General features: G+C 40.8%; 1 protein-coding gene across 2 annotated transcripts in view; it reads right to left on the bottom strand.

The window, feature by feature from the left end:
* Positions 1-927: 927 nt before the first annotated feature.
* ptprn2 (protein tyrosine phosphatase receptor type N2) overlaps positions 928-24,545 on the bottom strand; it is a 220,835-nt gene continuing 197,217 nt past the window's right edge. For both annotated transcript variants that reach the window (XM_035415416.1, XM_035415414.1), the window contains 7 exons: positions 19,321-19,398; positions 14,630-14,749; positions 13,716-13,882; positions 11,241-11,294; positions 9,489-9,553; positions 6,755-6,828; positions 928-1,784 (listed from right to left, as the gene is read on the bottom strand). In XM_035415416.1, coding sequence (XP_035271307.1) covers positions 1,713-1,784; positions 6,755-6,828; positions 9,489-9,553; positions 11,241-11,294; positions 13,716-13,882; positions 14,630-14,749; positions 19,321-19,398 — 630 coding nt within the window. In that variant the 3' untranslated portion in view covers positions 928-1,712. The remainder of the gene's footprint in view (positions 1,785-6,754; positions 6,829-9,488; positions 9,554-11,240; positions 11,295-13,715; positions 13,883-14,629; positions 14,750-19,320; positions 19,399-24,545) is intronic.

The raw sequence follows: 24,545 nt of genomic DNA, 5'->3' as shown, positions 1-24,545 counted from the left end.
TAAATTTAAAAAGGCAAGCCCAAATACTGTATTTTTGCCTGTGTAACATGCTGCAGAAGACTCTGACCCCTGTTAAGGAAAGAATCCCTTCAGAGCGTGTCAGAGGACATCATCAAAAAGAGAGCTTTCTCAGCTGCAGAGGATAGGGCAAGTGTTCAGTGTGATAAAATAAAATAAAATAAAATAAAATGTCTTCAGTGGGACTCTCAAAAACGAGTCTGGCATGTTCTCCCAAATCGGTGGTGAGTGGACGTGTGGATTAGAAATGATGTGCAAGTACAGACTCCAGGGCCAAATACCGCTCGGATCAATGGAACTGGACAAAAATTGCAGAAGGCAGTCTTGATTTTTTACACTGAGGAACTGGAGGAATTCTACAACCCAGCAAATGAGATAAAATTAACACCTAAGTTGTAAATTCCCCTACAAAAGTACTTAATTAGCCGCACATTAAATGACTGTTGCTGGCTGCTTACAAGTTGGCATTTACAGTCATTTTGATTAACGCAGATTGCCTCCAGCTGATCCTGTGCTAATATGATGCTTACTGTAGCAGGGTGTGTTTATTTTGTGAAAATTACAACTCACATGTACAGTATACTGGTATGCATTTCGCCTTCTCGTGTGCATGGTCACTATTGCAACTGTGATATAAGCAATATCACAGTAGCAATAATCTGAATCAAACTATGGTGCACTACAATGATAAGAGAATTCAAACAAGGGCCTAGCACTGATTTATCATGGAAATCAAAGCACGTTCGTAAAATAATAGCTATGTTGGCGTAGGCATTATAATATGGTACACTGGTGAAAAGTAAGTCCAGTAGGATGCCAAGGAGCTTCAGTGAACAGTGAAACAACACAGCATTATTTCTGTGAAGCCTGCGCCCCTTGGAAGAATGAAGAATAAGCAGAGAACTGTAGCAGGATAATGGCATGAATAAACCATGATGGAGGTTTATTTTTAATCAGGTGGAATTACGCTATTTACACACAAAAGATTATTCTCATTGTACAATTTATGGAACCTGTTTTTCATACCACTGAATGGATGAATTTGTACATAGGGTTATTTCAATAATTATACATGGGTCACACTGATGAAAGATATAACCTGGTATGTGAAAATTCATATAAATCACTTTTCTAAAATCCTGATTATCTTGGCTAACTGCATATTGCTTGATAATTTTGTTGTTACTGAGGTTTCGCTATTTGTCACCAAATTTAAATGAATGCAGTGATGGCTGCAAATAGTTCATGTTCTTATACATCTCTAAAACTAGCCCATCAGCACACACAGCCCACTGTACATAACAGTTATAGCCAATGACACACAATAAGGTACAGAGTTCATTAGTATAACCAAGAGTATAATGGTTTAAGACCAAAGGTTAAAAATTGCTAAAGTCATTACAATTTCCTGAAGCTGCACCAGTCTAAATAATTGACTCGACCCAATTTATGATGTAATATGCACACACCTAAAAACCAAGGTTCCGATACTCATTATATTTATTCCATTTACAATAGAGAAACACTTTTATATCTGTGAAAATAGTTTTCATTACCAGCACTGAAACGCTTCTAACAGATTACGACACGGTTAAGATCAGGTCACGTTTCTGCTACGACATTCACAAAGACGGAGACGGCAGAAGAAAGGGCCAGGAGCGGTCGTCATGGGAGCGAGGGACAGCTTGCGTCTTTCATTGTGGAAGCGCTTTGAGAATGGCGTTCACCTCCTCTGCAACAGCTGTCAGTGCAAACTCAAACTGCTCCTGGGGAGAGAGGCAGAGGAGAGGACAGGTTTCACTGCCTGCTTCTGGTGAGCACGACACCGCCGGCCATTTGCATACCATTCAGCAGAGCAGGCCAGCTGCTCCTTAATACCAACTTTAACCCCCACACACAACTTCCCCCCATTCTTTTAAGTTAAACCCAATTCTCAGTTCCCAATAAAACGGGGCAAGGGGGGACTGACGGGTGGAAAGTAACCTTTGACCTCTGCACACAGCCGGGTCCCTTTCTCACGCCACAACAGTGGCCAGTGACATGGCAAGTTATTTCATTTAATCACCCCCCGCATCAGCCTTTCCTTCTTCCATATCAATTCTTTATTTTAATATATTTAGTCAATCACATTCATTTACATTGATTAGCTGGCTTTAGGTGATATTGACTTTTGGTGTCTTGCTATGTGCTACATTTTCTTTGATATCAATGACAGCAGATCTTGATATCAAACAATTATCCATCTGGAGATAATGCTCTTCTCATCAGAAAGACATGCTAGTCAGCTTACTGGATATAAACATGTCCTTAAAAGTTTTACAAAGTTTGCTTTGTAATTTGGAACAAAATATTTTCTTACTGATACCACAATAAAAAATATCATTAATTTTATCTTTGCGGTTAGGATATTATTCTTGATATCAAAAGCTTAAACATGTTTCAAATGTCTGTTTCATGTTCACTGCTCATCCTGATATCAAAGCATCATTCCACTTACAAGCAATATTCTCAAATTATAGCCTGACTACCGAAAACTGGTTGATATGAAAGATAAATGATACCTAATTTATGTTATATATCACGCTAAACTGTGTGCTTGCTCAACATGATACTGGGATACAGGGCACTGGGACAACAGATCAATGCAAAAATAAACAGGTAAATATGTGTTTACAGTGTTCGTACCATTGAAGCAAAACATTCATATCTAAAAGAGAACTGGCACAGAATGAAACCAGAGTTATATCAAAGGAAATATTTCAAAAAGCATTGCAGCAAGCTAAGAAAGTGCTGATATCAAAAGCCGATATCAAATGGTGTATTTCTCACATAAAAGGGAGATGATTTCATGCCATATAGCAATTCCAGTGATGGGGCCTGGAGAGAAATATGAAGTGCTGAGATTTCTCTCATTCTGAACTCAAATATATATTGTCTCAGAGTAGGAGTGCTGATCTAGAATCAGTTTTGTCTTTTAACTCATAATTCATAAGGGTAAGACATGGACAGGAGAAAGCTGATCATGAAACAGCGCACCATACTCTGCAACACATCAAATTGGGACCCAGTCTTTTTGAAAAGTCGAACATGCTCACATCCTGTTACAGAATATCAACAGGTGAAAATAAATAAAAAAGGCTTGAGTGCAGGAATGATTGCCCCACACAGTTTAAATGCTCACTGTGATTTATTTATAAATGAGCAGCATTCAAACCTACGCAGTCTTCGCCGGGGAAGCGGAGAGGTGAAACTCCACTGATTGCCCTACATTGAGCAGATATGTGTAACATGCCCATCACAAAATGTACTGTCATAAGTGGCAGAGGGGACTGTGCTGTCTTTAAATAGGGTCTGATTCATCACCCTTTCAAGTGTGAGTCACTGCGTATCTCCGCACAGGGTTCTGGCACCAATCAATCTTTCTTAAAACCCTCCTGAAGCTACCGTTTGAAAAGCTCCCTCCCCTCGTTCCTGCCGTGGGCCTTGAAATATATGCACGGGAGGTAGGCGTTTTGAAAAAAAAAAAAAGAAAAGTTTAAGAGTCGCCAAGATAAAAGCCAATTGACATTTACCATTGCGCAGAAAGAGACTAAATCTAATGGCTGGTACAGAGATATAAATAAACTATTACTGGGCATATATTTATCGCTACATGTATTCTACAAATTACAATCTGAACAATCAATGTTTAGCTCCGTAGAGTCCTGAGTATTCTGTTTAAATAGGAAAGGGCAAATACATGCATCTCAGTATTCAAACCAGTCAAGCAGCACTATTTAGAAAGCACTCACTCTTTCATTAAACCTGCTAAAAGCTGGAGAAGTTAACTCTTCAGCAAATAGCACTGTCAGCTCTATTTAATGAATGACTTAGGTAAATGAAAGGTAAAATTAGTGTCCCTATTTGTGTCAAGTATGTGTGAGCCTTTCTGTGGAGAAAGGCACTAACCTTCAGTGGCTAAAAAGGACTCCATGAGAAGTGGTGATTTTTTTTTTTTAGTTTTACTTGCTAAATGGTTGAATTACACTCTAAAATAAATAGACGCGAAATTAATTTCAGTGGGAAAATGAAAGGGGGGCGAAGCATACATGCACACATGCATGCAAAGAACAAAAGCGTACTCATGCAGACACACACACGGTCTCACTCACACACACACACACACACACACACACACACACACACACACACGCACATAAATGAGTAACCATCAATGCATCAATGTTCCATGCACCATACACTTTATAATTACATTCACGTTTAGCCTTGCATCCTGTGACGCTCATGTGGGGCTGCCTGCCTGTGGAATAGCTGTGTAGTTTTAGCCACAAGGGGGAGTCAAAACTCAAACACCACAGGGACCACAGGGAGTCTTTTTTTTATTTGTACATATTTGTAAAAATTGTATAAAGAGACTTGCTGCCATAGATTATTATAAAATAAAAATTCTGTATTGGGGAAACCCATCAAGAGGCATTTTAAGTGTATTTCAATGGTTTTATGACAAAGAGAATTCTTAGAGACACTGGTTGAAACACCCAGTTATTTGGGATTTATGGATAGTTCTCCACTTCATACAGGTTTACAATTTACTTACAAGACAACCAGCACTCTCCCTGAAAACCACGGAGAAACCCATAGCAATACGCTACAATCCAAGTGCAACTTACTGCCAGTCACAAGCATCCGTCTGCATACCGGCCTGCACTGGCCGGAGAAGACTGCACAAAGTGGGCGGGACAGCAGATGCAGACTGAGGACTGCATCCTGGTTTACCACCCATTCACACCCACCGTGTGTAATAATTGAATATTTTAAGTGTTATTTTTATTGATTCAGGTTACATTCCTATGGTTTTATATTTCTCTACTTGTGGCTTGTTATGGATGTAGTTTGTAGTATTTAGTACTTTAGTGTTTTGGTTAGCATAGTTAAATTGCACTTTTGGGCTGTTGCATTTTCACGTGCTGTGGAAAGTCAGGTTGTTAGGCAGGTCTGACACAATTTCTGATATAGAAAAGGTGTTTGCTCTGCTGTTGCTCCCACACTCCAAACTGCACTGGATAAGAGCACCTGCCAAATGAATAAAATGAAATGTGAAGTAACATGCTAAAAATGACACTACAGGTACCACCAGATACTTTTGCCCCAAGTCACTGACTCAGTTTAGCTCCGTCAGTCCTGCTCCTGGGTACGTATTTTAAAAACAATGGAGGCTGGGTTAAATCACACAGTCTTTGTGTAATTGGTCCAAACCGTGCTGCCATCTCAGCAGACGCGAATGGCATTCACCAAGTGACGCAGTCTGACTCTGCCCAAGCATTTGACGTAATTGACATTTCCTAGCTGACTTTTAATGGACAGTCTTAAATGACTCTGAAAGCATTTGTATTCAGTGGCTGGAGTGGCTGGTTTGTTTAAACCCATCAAGACAAATTCTCTGGAGGGAGCCCTGCTGCCATACAGTCACACGTGCGAGATTCGCCACACGATCGTCTGGATAAATGAATTAGCCACTTTTAAAAAGTAGCGCGGTGGAAAAGATGAGCTCAGAAATCAGCAGGGACTTCAGAGGGCAAGGAGAGAAGAAAACTGAATGCACGCACGCATGCACACACACATGTGCACACGCATGCAGGCACACACGCACACACGTGCGCACACACGCACGCATACACACGCGCACACTAACACGCATACACACATGCAGGCACACACACACATGTGCGCACACACACTCACACATACACACACACGCGCACACTAACACACACACATAAACATGCGCACGTGCACACACACACGTGCGCATATGCACATGCACACACTCACACGCACGCCTGCACGCGCTCACGCGCACGCACACACACAAGCAAACACACAAATACAAAAGCACACAAACGCACAGACCCAGACACAAAGCACTACACAAATTTGCAGCTTGTCTTTCCAGCTTTGCTCCTCAGATATATCTCCAAAAGCCTTTGTGGTCAGCAGAGCACAGACACAAATGTGCCTTTGACAACAAGCCCAAAGCCAACAGCTTCGCCTGTTTCAGAACTACCCTCATACTGACAAGGAGACGGCAATTTCTCTGAATGCTAATTCTGATTACTGTTTTCAAGTCAGTACCGAGGCCAAGTTTTAGATTACACAGGGATCCGATATTGCTCAATTATGCTATTGCAAGCGTGGTACCACCGAGTGACATATTAAAATGTGTAGCAAATTATTGCTTTAAACTTGCGCGACATTCTAAATGACTCTTCAGCAGCCTCTTGCAGGGCATGTGTGACTTTGCAGGGCCCTTGAGGTGAACAGCTCAGGAGCACATTAGCATATTTATTCTGGCACCTGTGTACCGCCTGCTCCAGCAAAAAATTGCCATTTTTTTCTGAACAGACACGTGAAGGAGAAAAAAAATGACATCATTGGGAAACCCTCCTGCATGTGTTGTGCAGGTTGGGGCAATCATTTCACACAAAATACCAAATATATTTAAAAATTAGCATTTCGCCTGAACAATATATTTTAAAATTCCAACCTGCTCACCTAGCTCGGGACAGATCTGACCTAGTGTTGCAGCAACTGAAGAACAAACCATTTTTTGATGGCGCACCCATAACGCACAACGATGGCTGGCTTGATTTAAAGGGTGTGAGGCCCTCCCCATCCCAACCCTTCCCTCCCCCGCAGAAACATCCATTAGCCCTCCCAGTGGGGATGAGGACAGTACCTTTGTCTGGACCATACCAGGCCTCTGGTCCCTCAAGTGCTCCAGCGTAGCAGCAATATCAATCTCTTTAGCACCTGCAACAAATCGCAAATTGGACTAAGTTCAAAGCTGCAGATAATCCAGCCTGCATCTGCCAGTCTCCCGCTCGCTGCTCCCTTTGGACCTGTGCAGAGATTGAAAATTATTACACTCGCCCCTCCAAAGGCTTGGCAACAGTCCGCCGCCAACCCTTTCTGTCTGCTCGAAAAAGTGCAACAAAAGGGAAAAACACTTTTTTTTTTTGTTCGGCTTTCTTTCTTAAAGGTTTTTGTTGTCAGATGATGCAATTCAATATTCTGTGTCAGTTTATGAAAAAAGCAAAAGATACTTGCAACAAATCAATACATGCGCCATGAAAGCAGTGCATCTACACAGCACTAAGCAATCTGGGCTGACCAGGGTATGTGACTGTTATTGAGTAGGAGTTCTCAAAATGGCATCCCATGGGCTCTCCCGGTTGAGGATTAATGAAAGCTGAAATAAATAAATGACTTATGCAATAAAAGAGCTTCAGAATACATTACAGAGCAAATATTTATCATCCTGTTTCTCCTAATCGAGTTATCATTACTGCTATAACAAATTACAAATGGGAGGGGTTTTTTCATCAGCTGAATTGCCCCTCATGATGGATTAACAATGAAAACTGAATAGGGCAACAAAAAAAGGCGCTTAATGATCTTGGCGGTTTCAAACGTTTAATGAACTTGGCATTTCCTCGCTGTTTTTTGGCTCTCTGATGAAAAGTTTTGGGAAACAGCATCTTAGAGGACTGTTCGGGGAACAGAAAGATAAGGAGGGGCAGGGCACAAGCTGTTCCCGAATCGGGATAAGGATGAGCGGAGTCCCAGACCCACATGGCACTGTTCCCAGACCAGCAGTGGAAGGCTCCGGCCCCTGCGGGGGCACGGAGCTGGCACTGGGCTCCCCAGGCCCCCACTTAACGAATGCCCGTGTCAAGGGGAAGATGGCCGCCATCGGGGCCCGAGACGAATGGACAGGCCACAATGCAGCCCTGTCGCTCGGGAGCGCGCGGCGCTAAAATTCATTTATCTTTCGCGAAAAAGAGACAAACAAAGAGCCCGGCGAAACCCCGGTGAGTGACAAATACATCTTCTGCGGTATATATATATATAAATAAATACCGCAGACGCATTTGAGTGAATTCGACCGCGTGGATTGAAAAATAATGAACTTTGGAACAAATAACTGAAAAGGCCATTTGATACAATTTTCTTCACTTTCATTTTTTTCCTTACAACACAATTTGCTCAAGTCTAACGCTGATTACCAGAAGCATATTATACAGTTAAATGAACACAATGCTTCAATAGCAACAGCTGAATGGCGAACACTATGATAAAAATTCATGCTCTGGGCTTCCTGATTAAAACTCTTTTCCACCTTTGCTCTGAACGACTTAAACAACCAAACTATTCTAATAAACCGGTGGAAGAATGAGGACATAATGACTCATTTGAGATTCACTGACAAAAAAAAAAATCTCCTCAAGAAAATAGGAGAGAAAGCCTTCGTCCTCGGAGAGAGCGTTTTGAAAGAGCCAAGCAGTCGCTGGTAACGCAGCTGGGCCCGTTCTGAAAGTACTCTTACACTTTCATGTTAAAGACGTGTTGGACTCTCAAGTTAGAGGGAACGCTCTACAAGAAAAGGGGGCTTTTGGGGGGAAAAATGGCATTCTTGAGTAATTTACAATTCATTCATCAAGAAAAGGGATGGAAAAAAAAAAAACGAGAGGGGAGAATGATTTTGTGTCGAGGCTACAGAGCTTTGATCATGCTGGAGCTCCAACCTGGGCCTCACACTTCTAAGCCCAGACAAAGAGGAGCGGGACTGGCAGGCCAGGCCCAGATTCCTATCAGAACAAAACCTTTAGACAGCCTGGGAAAGCCCCTCCCAGCGGGGTTAAGATGGCCGCTCTGCCCTTTGATCTTTCATTAAGACCAGAGCCACTGCAGCGGTCAGGAGATTTCAAATCATACACACTATAGGCAAAAAAGGGGAACAGGTCAAGAACAAATAAATGGGTGACCTTCCCCAGGGGGGTCGGTGGGATGGGGTCTGCTTTTGTTTCCCTGGCTAGTTTCACATGATTTATTCTGCATTATGCAAAAACTAAGGCTGCTTCTGGAATCAAAAAGTGACACAGCCTGGTATTACACAGTCAAATAAATTATATGTAATTTATATATATATATGTGTGTGTGTGTATATAACACAGAAACACACACATCCAAACATGCACCTATGCAACCAGAAAGCCTATAGTACTCATAGGAATCAATATGTGTACAATTCTCATCATTTTACTTGTCAGCGTTGTGAGTAGTATATTTTGAATTAATCTTTAAAAATATTATTCTGACATACAGTGCCTTCTATTTTCATTTTCTTACCTAAATAATATTCATTGTTATTAATAAACCAAATGAGCAGAATTACAAGTGCGCACATTAAAACAATAGGAACTGAATGCCCATCAAAGGTCTGAAGTATTAAAATAATTTACTCCAGTTTCTAATGCACCTCCTTCTTCCTCATACATTGAGCATTCAGAGAAGGCTTCAGTCAACCTCGAATGCATTGCGAGACCTACTGAAAATTGAGGCTTTATTGTTGCCATGGTAACATCTCCATACAAGCATAAGGAATGAAAAAAAGCCTTTTCGACTCCCACCTTTAGCCATCTTGTTGAGAACCATGTCAATCAGAATATACGTTCCACTTCTTCCAGCACCATCACTGCAAGTAATGAGAGAAAAACACCATTAGCATGACTGAAAAAAAAAACCACACACAAGCCTTTTAAACAATGGCTTTTTACAACCTAGTACTGCTTTTCTCTTAACAGCAAACAAATTGCTCATTTCAGATTTTAAAAATAATGTCTGTTGTTGACTGTTCTCTGTGAGTAAATATAATTGTCTTGTTTTCAAAGGGCTCGCTGCTCACAGAACCAATTTCAGACACAGACACCGGTCTGCATTATCCATGTCACTCACATCTGCAATTAACAGAAGCCTTGCAGAATCCAGCCCCTACTGTTTATTTCACCTCTATGACAAAAAGCATAGAATGGCAAAGCATTATCACGCTTAAATTTAACACAAATTTCTATATTGATAATACCCAAAATGATTGGATTGATTGATACAAAATTAATAAAATGAAGGAGAATTCAACAAGGAAATAACCTTTCTTCATTTAAATAAAAAAAAGAACAACAATCAATTGTTGACAGAGAGCTAAGGGAGCACGCTGGGAAAAATGAGTTTTGGAAAGCAGGCTGTCCCGTCGCCTGAGCGATAGCGTCGCGCTGCGTTCTTCAGGGGAGCGCAGGCGTTAAATCCGCCCGCCTTTTAATTGCAAGCGGGGGGCGCACGTCCCTCTAATGGAGACAGAGCTGCGCGGGCGTCGGGGTTTCATAAATCCTGCCTGTCTCCTCGGGCCAGCGCTCCGGGCGACGGCAAACGCGTCGGCGCTGCCGAACGCCGACCCGGAAAAGCCGCGCGGCCCAATTACACCGCCCGACGCGCCTGAGAGGCGAGCCCCCGAGAGCCGCCTCGTCCCCGTCTCCAGGGCCGGGCCGCACGGTGGAGCGCGTTCGCACCGGCGGGCTCCCGCGCGCCGGACGCCCCCGCCGCTGGAGCACGGCGGCCCAGCCGCGCCACACTTGGCCTGGACCGAGCAGCCGTCTCAATGGAGGCGCGCTCAACGCTCCCCACGCTGGGGCCCATCGCAGAGGAGCCAACGAGCGCAGAAGCTCTCCTGTACAACAACGGCCGATACCCAATTAAGGCATCTTTGCCTCTGATGGATTTTCATTTTGGAGGGATGGTGCTGGGTTTGGTTTGGGGGGGGGCTTGCTTACAATACAGTCATCAAAGAGTATGGTCACCATCTCGGGTTTGGCACTGGGAAATTTGTTCTGGTCTGAGGAAGTACGAGGGCTCTCCCTCCATGATCCGCCATTTTCTAATCGCGAAAATAAACCCACGCATTCCTGTATCTTTATTTTCACGTCCAAAGGTAGGACGTATATAGTCAGGTTTATTCAATTTTTCCTTTTTTTTGGTTTCTCCCCCTCTCCCCCCTCCCCAATTCAGTACAGTCATTTCAACAGCCAGATCAATGTCACTCTATGAGTTTTCAGTTTTGGACAGTTTTGATATTGGTGTGATGCTCGTACACTATAGTGTGCAGCTAATGGGGATTCTGATAAACAGCAAACAATAAAGGCCCAGCTTCCAGGACTAACATATACAATGTGTTTGAGGCACTGAAATAGATGAATACATGTCAGCTGCTTATTAACACTACTACACAACTTATTTATACAGTACTTAGCATCCATTATAGATGAGTAAATCCCTCCAAATAAATGGCGCTTCATAGTCTTTCAACAACAAAAGTCTTTCTTTATACTTGCCTGCAATGGACAATTATTGGACAAGACCGACCTCTGTAGCACTTGTTAACTTTTCTGCAATAAAACAGATACAAAAAAAATCATAAATATTACGTTTCAAAATTTATATACTATATATTTTCAACTAAATTTGAGAATGAGTGAAAATGTTTATTTTACTGATTCATACTCATTTTTCCTCTCCACAATTACATGCATAAAAAAATAGGGGCTACTTATTGAAAGAGACCACATCTGAAAAATGTTAGGAACAATAGCCAAACTGGAACCCCAGTCCATCCCATGTCAATCAAAATAATTTGAAGAGGAAAAAAGTCCATGTTCCACAATTAAAACAAATGAATAGCATTTTAAAATCTACATTGGGACATGCCATTACAGGAATGATTGATGCCATGGTGACATATTGTCACTCACAGTGCATTAACCTTGCACAATTAACAATGTTACACACTTGCACAATGGCGAGGGGGCAAAACTCCTTTTAGAGGAACCAGTTTAATTTGCTTAACTGCCTGTTGCCATGGACACCCACTACACTGGATTCTGTCCACTTTTCACTTTCTTAAATGAAATAAGATTTTTTTTTTTTTTTTAGTTTAAAGCTCATTAAGTAGGAATGTCAGGGAGACAGTACTTCCAATATTTCTAAAGAATCCTTAGCTTTATGCAATTTTTTTAATGATTTCAAAAGAATTAATTAAATATGAAAATGTTTTAGGGGATATTTAATGGATGAGAAAAGTATGGGCTAAAGAATGGGCTATATATTAATACAAAAGGATGTCTCGTTAAAAAACAAAGCAAATTAATTTGAGAAAACCACAAAATAAATCTGCACTTAAAGGATAATTTATATTATGACTTTATATGGTCCTTGACATTCCTGCTGAAATGCTTGAATTAAGAATCAAAAGTATTTATGTTTTTAAGTTTGTCCTTAACAAAAACAAAATGGAAATCACAAAGATACCCACCAAGACAGCAGTCAATAAACAAGCAAACAAACAAAACTTATTATAAAGGCAAGCAATTATTGATACAAACCAGATGTTTAGTTCACTGAGAGTAAAATAAAAAGGACTCATCATGCAAATCAAGGGCAAGCAAAGGTCAAAGGTCGTTAGAGGCTGTGGAAAGGGGGGTAGTTTCCCACAAGGCCCCGGCTGCAGAGTCACAGTTTCCAATGATCACTTTTGTGACTATGCAACTGGGCTCATATTACTAGCTGCAACATCACAAAAATGACACTGGCAACCGCTAATTAGCTGGCCAAAAAAAAATAAAAAAAAAGTAAAAGTGCGCTCATTTGAATGTGAGTTGTGTTAGTAAACACTGCAGCACGCAGAGAGAAATTAAGGCGCAATTTATCCTTTAAAAAGCCCCTGCATGTAACTCTAATTATCCTTTAGCTTAGCAATCTTTCTTTAAAGTGCAAATGTGCTCCCCATAGGCTTAAGAAAATATTTAATTAGACGTGTCAACATGAGATGTACAAGCTCATCTGATGCCAATTTGCTGAAATTGTGTGTGTGTATGTGTGAGTGAGTGTGTGTGTAGGCAGAAATAATTTAAAACAGTATAACTATTGTTAAAAAACAAGTACAAGTGAAGTCAAACTAATAAGGCTGGTAGCTGGTAGTGCAGCGGTGAAAGCATTACATTCTGCAACACAAAGCTGCTACCCACATATATATGCCCAGTTATAACAGCAGTAGTCATTAAAACTGGCTGGATTTGGACAAAGACTCTGCACATTGCAGAGCCCTTAATATTCATGTGACTATCCTTGTTCAACATAATATAAAACAGGAAAGCATCTTAAGGTGCCTGTTTCCTGGTAAATATTGCTTCCCCATTATCCACAACACATACAGCACAGTAGATTCAAACTTCCTGCTCCGTGTGGCATATTGTGCAGGGCATTATCACTTCCTGTTAGCGGTATGTAATGCTGCACATCCTCACTTCCTGTTAGCCTAATGGATTATTGTACAGTCTCATTTCCTGTCAACCTTATTATATACTGCTGTTCCATCCTCACTTCCTGTTACTGCTGTCCATTCACATTTGGAGGATGATTTCAGGTCTTACAATTTTCCCAGAGGGCCTATTACATTCTTATTAGAGTGGCCTACAACAATTCAGTCACTGGCTTTGCTGAAGTTTTCTTTGCAAGTGACAATTTGTGTTTAATGGGATGCTTGGCTAAGGATTGTTGTACTATGTGGAGATTTGACATTGGGTATGAGACAGGTGGAAGGCCAGCAATGAAAGGATTGGTGCGAAGCCACAGGTCTTGTTAAAACACCATTCACAGTTTTACCAAAGGAAAAGAAAAGGATAAAAGGACCAGAGGTAAAGCAATAAAAAACACTCACAAAGGAATTGATTTGTAGCCTTCACATGATTAAACCAAAAGCAAGTAAAGCCCTGCTGAGCAGGTGTTGCCCACTGCTCTGCAAGCAGTTGTACCTGCGGAAGTCCAGGAGAGTTCTCGCTGAATCCGGAACATTCTGGTTCAGCCAAGTCAAGAAGTGAAACTGAGTCACCGTGCGTGTCTCATTTGTCTGCAGGTTCTTTAGGTAGAAACTCCGCACCAGAAAGTCCTCACACCAAATGTGCTCCGACACCAGGTTCACCTTCAGTGGAGAAAAAGTGAGTTGCATAAGCTCTGACCCAAGTATCAGCGCCTCTGTGTGTGGAAATGGAGCATACATGCTGAACTAGAACTAAAAATAGTTGTTCATTAAATTTGACATTTATCAAAAATGTGTTTTGGGCAGTATTTATGCTGATATATTTGAAGGTAAATGTTTTTGGTCAAAGATACAGGATGAGAGTTGTGCTTGAACCTGCTACTTCACAGTATTGCCCTCTAATAACATTGGACAATGAATAATGAGATGATGCTCTATGTGCCTACACATAACCTGAACATTTTGAAATTTTCTGTAGTTTTGAAAAAACAACACATGAAATTGACTGGTCATTTCCCACAGAACAATAAGTGAAATGACCGATATAAGCAGCCTCTGGGATTGGGTACTCTGAAAGACAGATTTAGCTAGCCTTACATAATTTTCTACCAACATCACACAGAGTTTGCTTTTTGCTGAAATGAAAATGTTGTGTAAGCTGCAAAAACAAAAAAACGAAACAACGAAAAAGCCAGTAAAGGTTCAAAAAAATGACTAACTAGAATGATTAATGCCATTATACTCATAATTTCATGCTGTTAGCTTAGATTCCAGACTGCATCATACGTAACACCCTAAAAAAGCAACAATAAAACCATCTGGTAGATGGCAGATAAATTAATAACATTAATAAAAAACTGATTTAAAAAAAGCGAACAGACACTCCCATAGGCAGTCTCTCATAGGCACCTCGTAAATGTGGTAGAGGTTCGAGCCCTCGTCCGGCCAGTAGTGGTAGCTCTGCTTGACTCCATTCTCAGCGACAGGCGTCAGCATGACAATGACCACGCAGCCGCTCTCCCACACCATCTGCGGACAACAGAGAACGGGGCCCACGGCCGCAGTGTGACTGGCTAGTTACCGCACGCGGCACGGCGGCTCCAAACGCACCCACCCACCCACACCCAGAGCACAGAGCCGGTCCCACCACACAGCCTCATTATGCCTCCGCTTCAAAAACTCATTTCATAAAATACATGCAAAAAAAATAATAAAAGAAAAAAAAAAACATGAAATTTGAAGCATTTGGTTCATGAATGCTCTAATGCCGGAGTCTCGTGTATTTCATGTACTTTTGCCTCCATCCTTCCAGGGAAAATAGACGGTTTAAGGTCAGACAGCAATGCTTTGCATTTAAATAAGAATCATACAGTGCCGTTTGGTTCAAAATCAGTTTTATATTTGTTGGGTTAGTGTTTTGAACAAATTTCCATTATCATGCTCTCATCACACCACTAAAAGGCCCAAGAAATCACCGGTCCTGTGCAATTTATGCCTTCTTAAGACAACACTGGTCAAGAGTACAGGCCTCACACAGTGCACAGCCAGACACTGCCTAAGAATGCATACCTAAATCTACAACATCTAAGTTAGGGTGGAAAAACCTCTCCTCTTTCCTAAGGCATTTAAAATAGCACAATTGCCATGGTTAATTAGCACAATTTAGTGAGCATTTTTAAAAAGACATAGGCCATAAAAATAAAACAATCAACAAAAAACACAGTGGCAACAAATATAAAATAATCACACAATTACACAAAAATCACAAAGATTCCACCAAGGATAAACCCCATGGTTCATGAACTGCATGTATACACGACGAGATGGCAAAAGAACCATGGAGAAAAACCCTACTAAAAAATTATCTGTTTTTTAGGAATTAAGACATGTTATGTGAGGGGTGAAAAAGAAATCGAATGAACCCTTTCCAAAATGACAAAATAAAATGAAAGACCAAACAGTTTTTGCTGTAATATTCCTTCACTTTTTTGAAAGTTTATATAATTTTTCCTCCTTATCATTAGAATTTTAGAATATTTCATCAATTTATTTAATAAAGGATAATTTATCAATTTCAATATTATAAGCAGTATTGCTTGGGCTGCTGTAGTTTTTGAAAAATTAAATTCTGTAAAGACAGTCATTTCCTCAATTTCTCACAAGATCTTTTAACAGAAATTCTATGTAAAACTAATCTCTTTTACAAAGATATTTGATTCAACTGAAAGAACTTTAAACATGATGCTCATCTTTAAACATTTATTCAATCCAATCAAAGTTTCATCATTACTTATCAGACTTCAGTTTAACAAAACAAATTCATATTCTGCTTTTCACAACTAATATCTAAGTAAGTTCTAAACTAGTAATTCTGACATTTTTCACCAGGCACCTAAATAAATGTTGCATCCATTCTAGTTAAGGTGATATCACACAGAGGTAATTGTATTTTGCATACATAATGTACTAAATTGTGGCAATTCAAGTTACACATTTACATAATTTACAACCAAAAAATTGTTACAAAACACAGGCAATGTTAGAGGGATAGGGACCTTAGTCTATTTAAACTCTGAAATGTATTAAATGCATTTTTAATGCATTTCAGTGATGTAATTGAAGTAAAAAATGATTGATACTGGTCCAGCTTGATACTTTCAGATGTACTGGTCTAAGCTGAAAGCCTAAATATCATTTAAAATAAATGACCAAGAAGTCATAATAGTCAAAATGTGAACTTGAGGAGAACAGACCATGCATCCATTTAATCTTGTCATTTTGCCCAGAGGGTCTAGAGAGCATCCAGTACTGACTGAAGCCTGGTCTTTGATCACTGCAGGGATCTGCACTTTCACTACAAGTCCTCATAAGCTCTTCTGAGAATTATTGACCGTCTACTTGAAAAACATGTTTCAATGAGAAATTTACCTAATTACACTGTTTTTCTGCTGTCCAAACTCAATCTTAGCTGTATTAATCCATTTCTAAACTATAAAAAAATTAAATTAAATTAAACAGAATAAATGAGTTGTACAGTAATCATTTTAGTGTGGGTCCCTTGTACACTCCAGTTAATGACTTTAAAACCACTTACAAACATTATTGCTTAAAAGCTCAGAATAAAAGACCAAACCAAATACCTACCTATTAACTCCACGAACAGGCGGATTTTCAATGGACACAGTAAACTACCTAGAAGTCATTTTTCACTGCCTTTAAAAAAAATAATGCTGTTCCAAATTTGGTGTAATGTGCTGATTGGCTTGTTCAATAAGCTGTAGGAAGATTGAAAATAACTGCTGTATAACTGGAGTAATCATGTAGACTGAATAAAAAGAGTGCAGGCGGCAGGGGGGGTGGGGGGGGGGGTGTTAGGGTGTTTTTGGTTATGCGGGGGCGAGGATTATAAAGAGCTTTTCAAAGACCAGTGAGAGCCCTGTTTGATTAGAGTGGCCTTGTCCATGTTACATTATTTTCAGGGGTGCAGACACAGTTTTACCACAGGCAGAAGGTTAGCACAGTCTCTGTGCCCGCATATTAAAATCACTTACCCCTGAACTAAAAAAAAAAAAAAAAAAAAATTATAATAATCATTATTATTTTACTGTTTTATCAGTGACAAACAGCAGAGATATTCGAAGAGGACTTCAATGGCACCTGAGGGTTTCAATGACAAAATAATGCCAAGGAACGGCTTTGATTGAGGTAATGTGGATTTAGAAATCACCACTGTAAGGGTCACTGAAACTGACACTGTCAATCCAACTGAATATTCTTGAGAGCCAGTTTTCAAATGCATATGCATTTGTTTCAGGAAACTATTAATTCACTTTAGGTTTTATGTGAAAATGCATTACACCATATATGCTATACCATAAATTAAAGGTACAAGGTGAGTTTTAACCATATTTTCCTATGAATACACCTTCATGTTGATGCTTAATATATAATCTTTCTCCTTCGCATCTGTTTGAAACATTGAAATGTGGGCAAAATCAAACAAACAAAGAGCAGAAAAAGAACTTCAAAAAACTTCCAAAACCTGACAAAAAACTTCCAAATAACTGACAACGTATACATGTTGCAAACCACATTTAACGAAAACCAGGATAATAACACAGACATTTTAACACTGAAAGATAATGCTGCAGATTTTTTCAATAACAACACAGCACACTCTCAGGCTTGCGACTTGTGATTAATTCTAGCAGTATCAGACATTCTGATAAAGAGAACAACCCATTTCAAATATGAATATTCAATTCAACTCAACACATTACAAACAATAAAGAAAAACTGCCAGCAACCTGCAAACATAAGGAACCCCCACAATAGCAATGAATTTGGAACCCCCACAATGGCAGTGAATTTGGTTAACACCGCTCTCAGTTCGGACTGTTCTGCGTCTCTCAGTCTTCGAGCCGGCTTTGTGCTCTTTTTGTAAAAGGCTCCTCTTCTACCAGTATGAAAATAGAGTATTCTGTTCTGGTTTTTAAGGTGTTACCGAGGTCTTTTCTGAACTCACAGGCACATGGACCCTAATGCCACCACGACCGAACCTGAACAGGCTAACAGCTGACCTCTAAATCAATGCTCACGTCTCCCTGACAACGCGTCGGGTTTTGATGGTTTCTGCTGCGGCACAGGTGCAACGACCCCCTTAATTACTGTACGACGTTACCATTAAAGAATCATTTGATAGCTAGGCCATGATCTAAAGATACTAACCTTGCCTTATGTTTTTGTCCGACGTGACTTGTGAATTCTGTTTATCGCACCGTTAAATGACTGGCGATAGGTACAGATTCATCAGCTAAACATGGAATGTCCTGAGGAATATTTGTGCTCTTCCATGCTGCTTTAAATAAGCTAAACTGAATTCTTTAGTACATAATTGTTCAAACATCTCTGGTTGTAGATCATGGCTGGTTTATTAACACATAATGAACAAAACAAGATCCGTTCCTCTGATTTAAAGCAGTCAGGAGATATCACACACCATTATCACTGTTGGAAGTTCAGGAAGGGCCTTCTTTGTGATCAAAAAGTATTTGTATTTTTATTCTGGAGCATCTAACTGCTCAAAGTCATTCATTGCTGAGAATGAAGTCACCTAAAATGAATGTTTATTTGTATATTTAACATCATTTATCGGAGATGACAGGCATCAAGTTACCTTCTACTCCAAGACGACCTTTAATTCTTGTCACCCTACAATGCATTTAATTAACTCCATTGTGAGGCCACTGTTATTTTACTTTTACACTGTAAAAGCTAATACATAGTGCTGTTGATATATTTGCTTCTGAATATTCTATATAAAAAGAACTGGTCACAGTGTTGGAGAACCTTTACTGTATACTATCTCCAAATCTGTACATAAACTATGAATGATCTTAAGTCACCCATTGGCTGCATAAACCTGTAGCACAAGGCTATAGCGCAGTACCCCTTCATCCATTTTAGCTCTGAGGTCTCCTACACCCTATACTTTTTTAGAGGCCAGTTTTGGCTGCAACCTGCTGAACATACAGGATGTAAACCTAGCTAACAAAACAAGCAGCTGTGTAACAGGTAGAAGACAGGTGGCTTCACTGTACCTGCCAAAAATCGGCGACGGTGGATGGCAGTGGCCCCTGTGTGGCGATATAGGCTGGGTTGCGAGGATCATGGTCCATCTGTGTGAGGAAGAGGATACATTGTGTGAGGAAGGGGATACACTGTGTGAGGAAGAGGATACACTGTGTGAGGAAGGGGATACACTGTGTGAGGAAGAGGATACACTGTGTGAGAAAGGGGAAACACTGTGAGGAAGAGGATACACTGTGTGAGAAAGGGGAAACACTATGTGAGAAAGGGGAAACACTGTGTGAGGAAGAGGATACACTGTGTGAGAAAGGGGAAACACTGTGTGAGGAAGAGGATACACTGTGTGAGAAAGGGGAAACACTGTGTGAGGAAGAGGATACACTGTGTGAGAAAGGGGAAACACTGTGTGAGGAAGAGGATATACTGTGTGAGAAAGGGGAAACACTGTGTGAGGAAGAGGATACACTGTGTGAGAAAGGGGAAACACTGTGTTAGGAAGAGGATACAAAGAGACACTTTAAATGGGACCACTATGATGTGCACTGACTGAATGAATTCTACTCAATTCTATACCAGAAATAATTTCAATATATCAGACAATCGACAGACCTTCAACCAATGTGATCATCTTTGTTTCCTTGACAACCGGAGTGGGGTGGGGGGGGGGGGGGGAGTGGTGTTATGTGGTGTTAACAGTGCTTGATACATTTAGGCATCGTTAAAGGTCAATGGATTAGACACGGATCTCTTCCTCCTACCTGATGTACAACATATTCCCTGTCTGTAAAATGTACATAATCCAAGTATATACTGAACATAATTGAAAGTACATGTCTACCACTGCTATGCACAAAAGCACTTTGTTAATTAGCGTTGCTAATATTAGTAATATTTCTTCATACAGAAAGAGAGCAGCCATTATAAGCTACGGAGTACAGTGAGTCTTTGTATCCGCTCAGGTTTAATGAGATTCGCCATTATAACTCCCTCATAAAAGATTTATTTATTTTTTTGGTTGTTTTCTGTGAGGAATTTATCCAATCAGGCACGGATCTCGGGCGGATTTGAGAAGGCATGCCGCAAGCTGTCAAGGAGAGGAAACGGCTGCGGCGCTGCGCCCTGCTCTGAAGGGGCCGGAGATAATCAGACAAGGCCGGGAGAGAGGCAGCCTTCTGTCCGCTCCCCATTCAAAGCATGACCGCTCTTTCATATTCATGATTAAAGTAAACCTGGAGAGCAAAATGGCCTCCCTAATCAAAGGCGGGAGGGAGGCCTGACGGAGCGGCTCCTCAAAAGCAGCTCGGAGCGCGAGCTGCAAACCCCAGGGTCTGGTCAACATCCGTCCTTAAATATGAATCCCAGTCGAGTGGAAACGTTTCTTTCTTCGTTCTGGTTCAGCGATCGGCGAAACAAACGTGTTCGTTTTGAAAAAGGGGGGACGCTTGTGTCGCGTTCTACGGCACCTCAAATTCAGTACGGCATCCTGTCCTGCCGGTTTGAGGACTCAAATAGAAATATTCAAAAACAAAACCAGACCCAATCTAATAATTATGCCAATAAAATTCCATTGCACAATATGGAAGAACAAATGTTTAAATTGGGGGGGGGGGGATAACAAAAACAAAATAAAAATAAGTTTGTCATTTCTAAACCCCTGGGAAACAATGCTTTGTACATAATTAGTTTTAAATAGAAAGCAAGGGCTATTATAATGAGCTGGATGTTATTTCAGTAGCTCTGTTCTAATTTGGAGAGCAACACCGTGTGACCATCAATCTTGCACGCTCGAAAGCATTGTGGCAGTTAAATGGGGGGAACCCAAGCATTAAGCTCAATGTTGTGTCTGCATATTAAATGCATTGCTTACCAGAAAACTACAGTTGGTTGGGAGAAAAAAATGCAGGGCAGTCAGTGAATCTGCAAAGGTTGTGTGTTGGATTAAGGCGGTGGGGCGGTGGAGTCTCATTAGCCAGGCGAGTGTGTCAGTGCGCTCTTTGTCTGTCGCTGCACTGGACAGGACCGCGATGGCTCAGAAACCAGCGGCCATTTCCGGTGTCACGAGCCGGACAATAAGTGACAGAAACGCATGCCTCTTACGCAGTAAATGAGAGCCACTACATGGAAGCCGTAATTGTGCGATGGACTAATCCGGCTCAGAACAATTAATGGAAGGACGGCCATTTGTATGTACAAAACGTGGCCCTGATCTCTTCTTTTTCGTGAACTACAGTAATGGAGGTTTTACATTAACTGATTTACCCAGAGGATCTCTTCTGTGAACGCTTAATTGCAGTCCGTACAAATAAAAAATGTGGAAGGGCTAATATTCGAGCTAGGACAAGCACGGTAAAAGGGACTGTAATTAAAATAATACTAGAAAAGGCCACAATCCAAGAGTGTGTGCTCTGACGCTAATCTTGCTTTTAAAGGCTCACTAATACACTGTGGCTGAATGAAAGACAGGTCGACTAAAAGAAGATTCAAGGTAATATAAGACTGTGGCACTGTAATTTCCTGCATTTCTCAGATGACAGTTTTTAAATGACAGAGCTGTTCTAGAATGGATTCAGTTCAAGGACCCAGGCAGCATCATTGTGACATTGCTGCATGGACACAAGGGCTTTGACATGAAAGTAAGGAGATATGCTGTTTAAACAAAAAAACACATCAGGAATAGGCAATCCATAGCAAGAACGAAATCTGAAAAACTCCATACACAACAGGTTCTACGAAGCATTTCTTTTTCATTTCATTTAGCACAAGGACCAATTTGTCTGCAGGTGCAGTCAACACTACTCTTTGAAAGAAACAAAGAAGGTAGATGGGGGGGGGGGAGGGTTGGTGGCAGTGGGCAGGGACCATGTCACTCATAAAACACAAATGAGACCAACCAAAAGTACCCACACTGCAATAAAGTATTAATTATGTTTTTTATAGCAACTGGGAAAAAAATGGATCTGATTGTCAGTATGCAGAAGTTGCTGTGTGACAACAGTCGCATGTGGGCAAATACGGCAAATCATACAAATGCATAAAGACATTGACAGCAAGCTTCTTTAATTTGAGCTAAAACAGCAGGGCACGAGAATCATTTGGAAATATCATTGAGCACATATCCATATCAAGCACATCTCAGTCAGTTTGAGATACAGAACAGAAGGGACACAGTCCATGGACACAGCTGGGTTATTTTCACAAGATCTCAACTCATCAGGTTCAGACTGGGCACTCCAGGGGTGACCATTCCAGCTACTGATAAAAGCACAAAATGTGCACACTTCATCTGTTCCCAAATTCAGCCGCACAGCAATAAGATTTATCCTTGCCTCTTAGAACTCATTTCTAGTAAATTCAATTCAAGGAAATTACAAAGTGCATTTATATTTATTTTTTTACATCTCTTAGAACATTGTTCAAATACTGCTGACTACATTCTGTCATTCACTCAAAATCATTACTCCCAGAGAAGGACACATTTCATTGTGGTTAGATTGAATCTACACCCTGGTCTTGAGCTGAGATGCAGTTGAGCCTGAAGGTAAAAGTCTTAAGACTTTACACTAAAAACCAAAGACTAAGAACAAGAGACCAAGATTAAGTCAAAGATAGAAAACAGGTGGCTGGCATGTTCAGGCTAAGAGCAAAGACTGTGGTGATGGTATAAGATACACAGAGCGCACACAACCAGAATTCTATCCGTTATTATCAGATTTCTGCTCGATCATGATATACCAATGGGAGAGAATTAAATGCTTGCTTCTGTGTTTCCATGTTAGGTAACATTTGTGACAGCACAGATTTTATGTGTAGAGCGACTATAGAATGATAGAGTGTAAATCAAAAACTTTTTCTAAATATTTCCACAGAAAAAAAAAAACACAAGAAATGGTTCCGATCAGTAGAAGTGACATCACATCAGATCCTGTGGCTGTAACTATATAATTGGAACATTCCACCCACGTGGTGTGAATGTTTGTACTGATTTCAATGTGTAGACAGTCCAGTCCACAACTCCCTGGAGCCCAGATCTGCCATCTGATGAGGTCTTTAACTGCCCTTCAATAACTGGCCCCCTTCACCCAGACCAAAATGGCCCAAAAATACAGTATATATGAGACTCCCGAAGAAAAAAAAAAAACATTTCCCGAAGCGATGTGGTTTAACAGGTGTGTGTGGCTGTGAGGGAGCTGAGCTCTGGATGTGAGTGTGTCAGTCTGCCCCAGAATGGCGACAGCAGTCTCCCCCTTCGCCTCCACAAACCCAGATTCCAAGGAAAAGATTATACGCTATTTACTTGTGGACCATTTCCCTGATGCTTAATGAGGACAAAGTACAATCATTGACAGATATAATTATCACAATTCTGCTGTGCGCAGCCAGTGCCTCCTTGTGCTGTAATTACAGGCCTCTATTCCGCACGGCTGTAGATCGCTCAGAACTTCTCTGCTTCTATCTGGTATTAACGTCGAGGTTGGGGGTTGAGGGGTCGAGGTTGGGGGTTGTGGGGGTGGGAAGGGGCAGCGGTTTGCTCGGCTTGCCTTCTGCTCCATGGCAAATGCTTTCTCTAAACAAAATTTGACGTTTTGTGATGTCAGATTGTGAAAAGGTTGGCAATTACTGAGTACTATACTATCTAGTATCGCTATATCATATTCTATAGATATAGATACGGCGTGTCCATTTGTACGACCGAACGCACTGATATTTGAGAACCCGAGAAAGAGATTTTCAGGAGTACGACTTGGCTTGATTGGGGGAAATAAAGGTCTAACACCGTGGGGCGTTTACAGGGAGCTTCACCCCTCTCACATCACACTGAAAGCAGCACGCATCTATTCTCAGAACTCTCATTGTTTGGGTTCAGTGGACGGATGGCGGTGCAATGCAGCTTGTTATTTCCATCGTTTTCAGCCTTCGCTGTTTAAAATGGGGGTTGCTGGTGCAGTAGGGTATGGGATCTCGGCTCCTCTCTCAGACTCCTGTATTTGAAATGCATAGTTTCCTGTTCTTTTAATGGAATCTCTTTCTGTCACAGCCTCTGGGGAAATCATAAACTGCATTTATTTTGCCACATTTAAAAAGTGCCAGCATTTTTCCGCCAGATGTGTTCAGAAACCAAATCCATTGTTGCTTCTGTTTTAGATTTATTTTTGATTTTGGAGGAATATACTGTATTAATCTATAGATTAAAAAAATGTATGAATTATGTACTCCTTTGCGCGTGACGGTTTCATGA

The sequence above is a fragment of the Anguilla anguilla genome, chromosome 4, assembly GCF_013347855.1.
Source record: "Anguilla anguilla isolate fAngAng1 chromosome 4, fAngAng1.pri, whole genome shotgun sequence".
Taxonomy (NCBI): Eukaryota; Metazoa; Chordata; class Actinopteri; order Anguilliformes; family Anguillidae; genus Anguilla; species Anguilla anguilla.
This window is presented reverse-complemented; position numbering and strand designations above follow the sequence as displayed.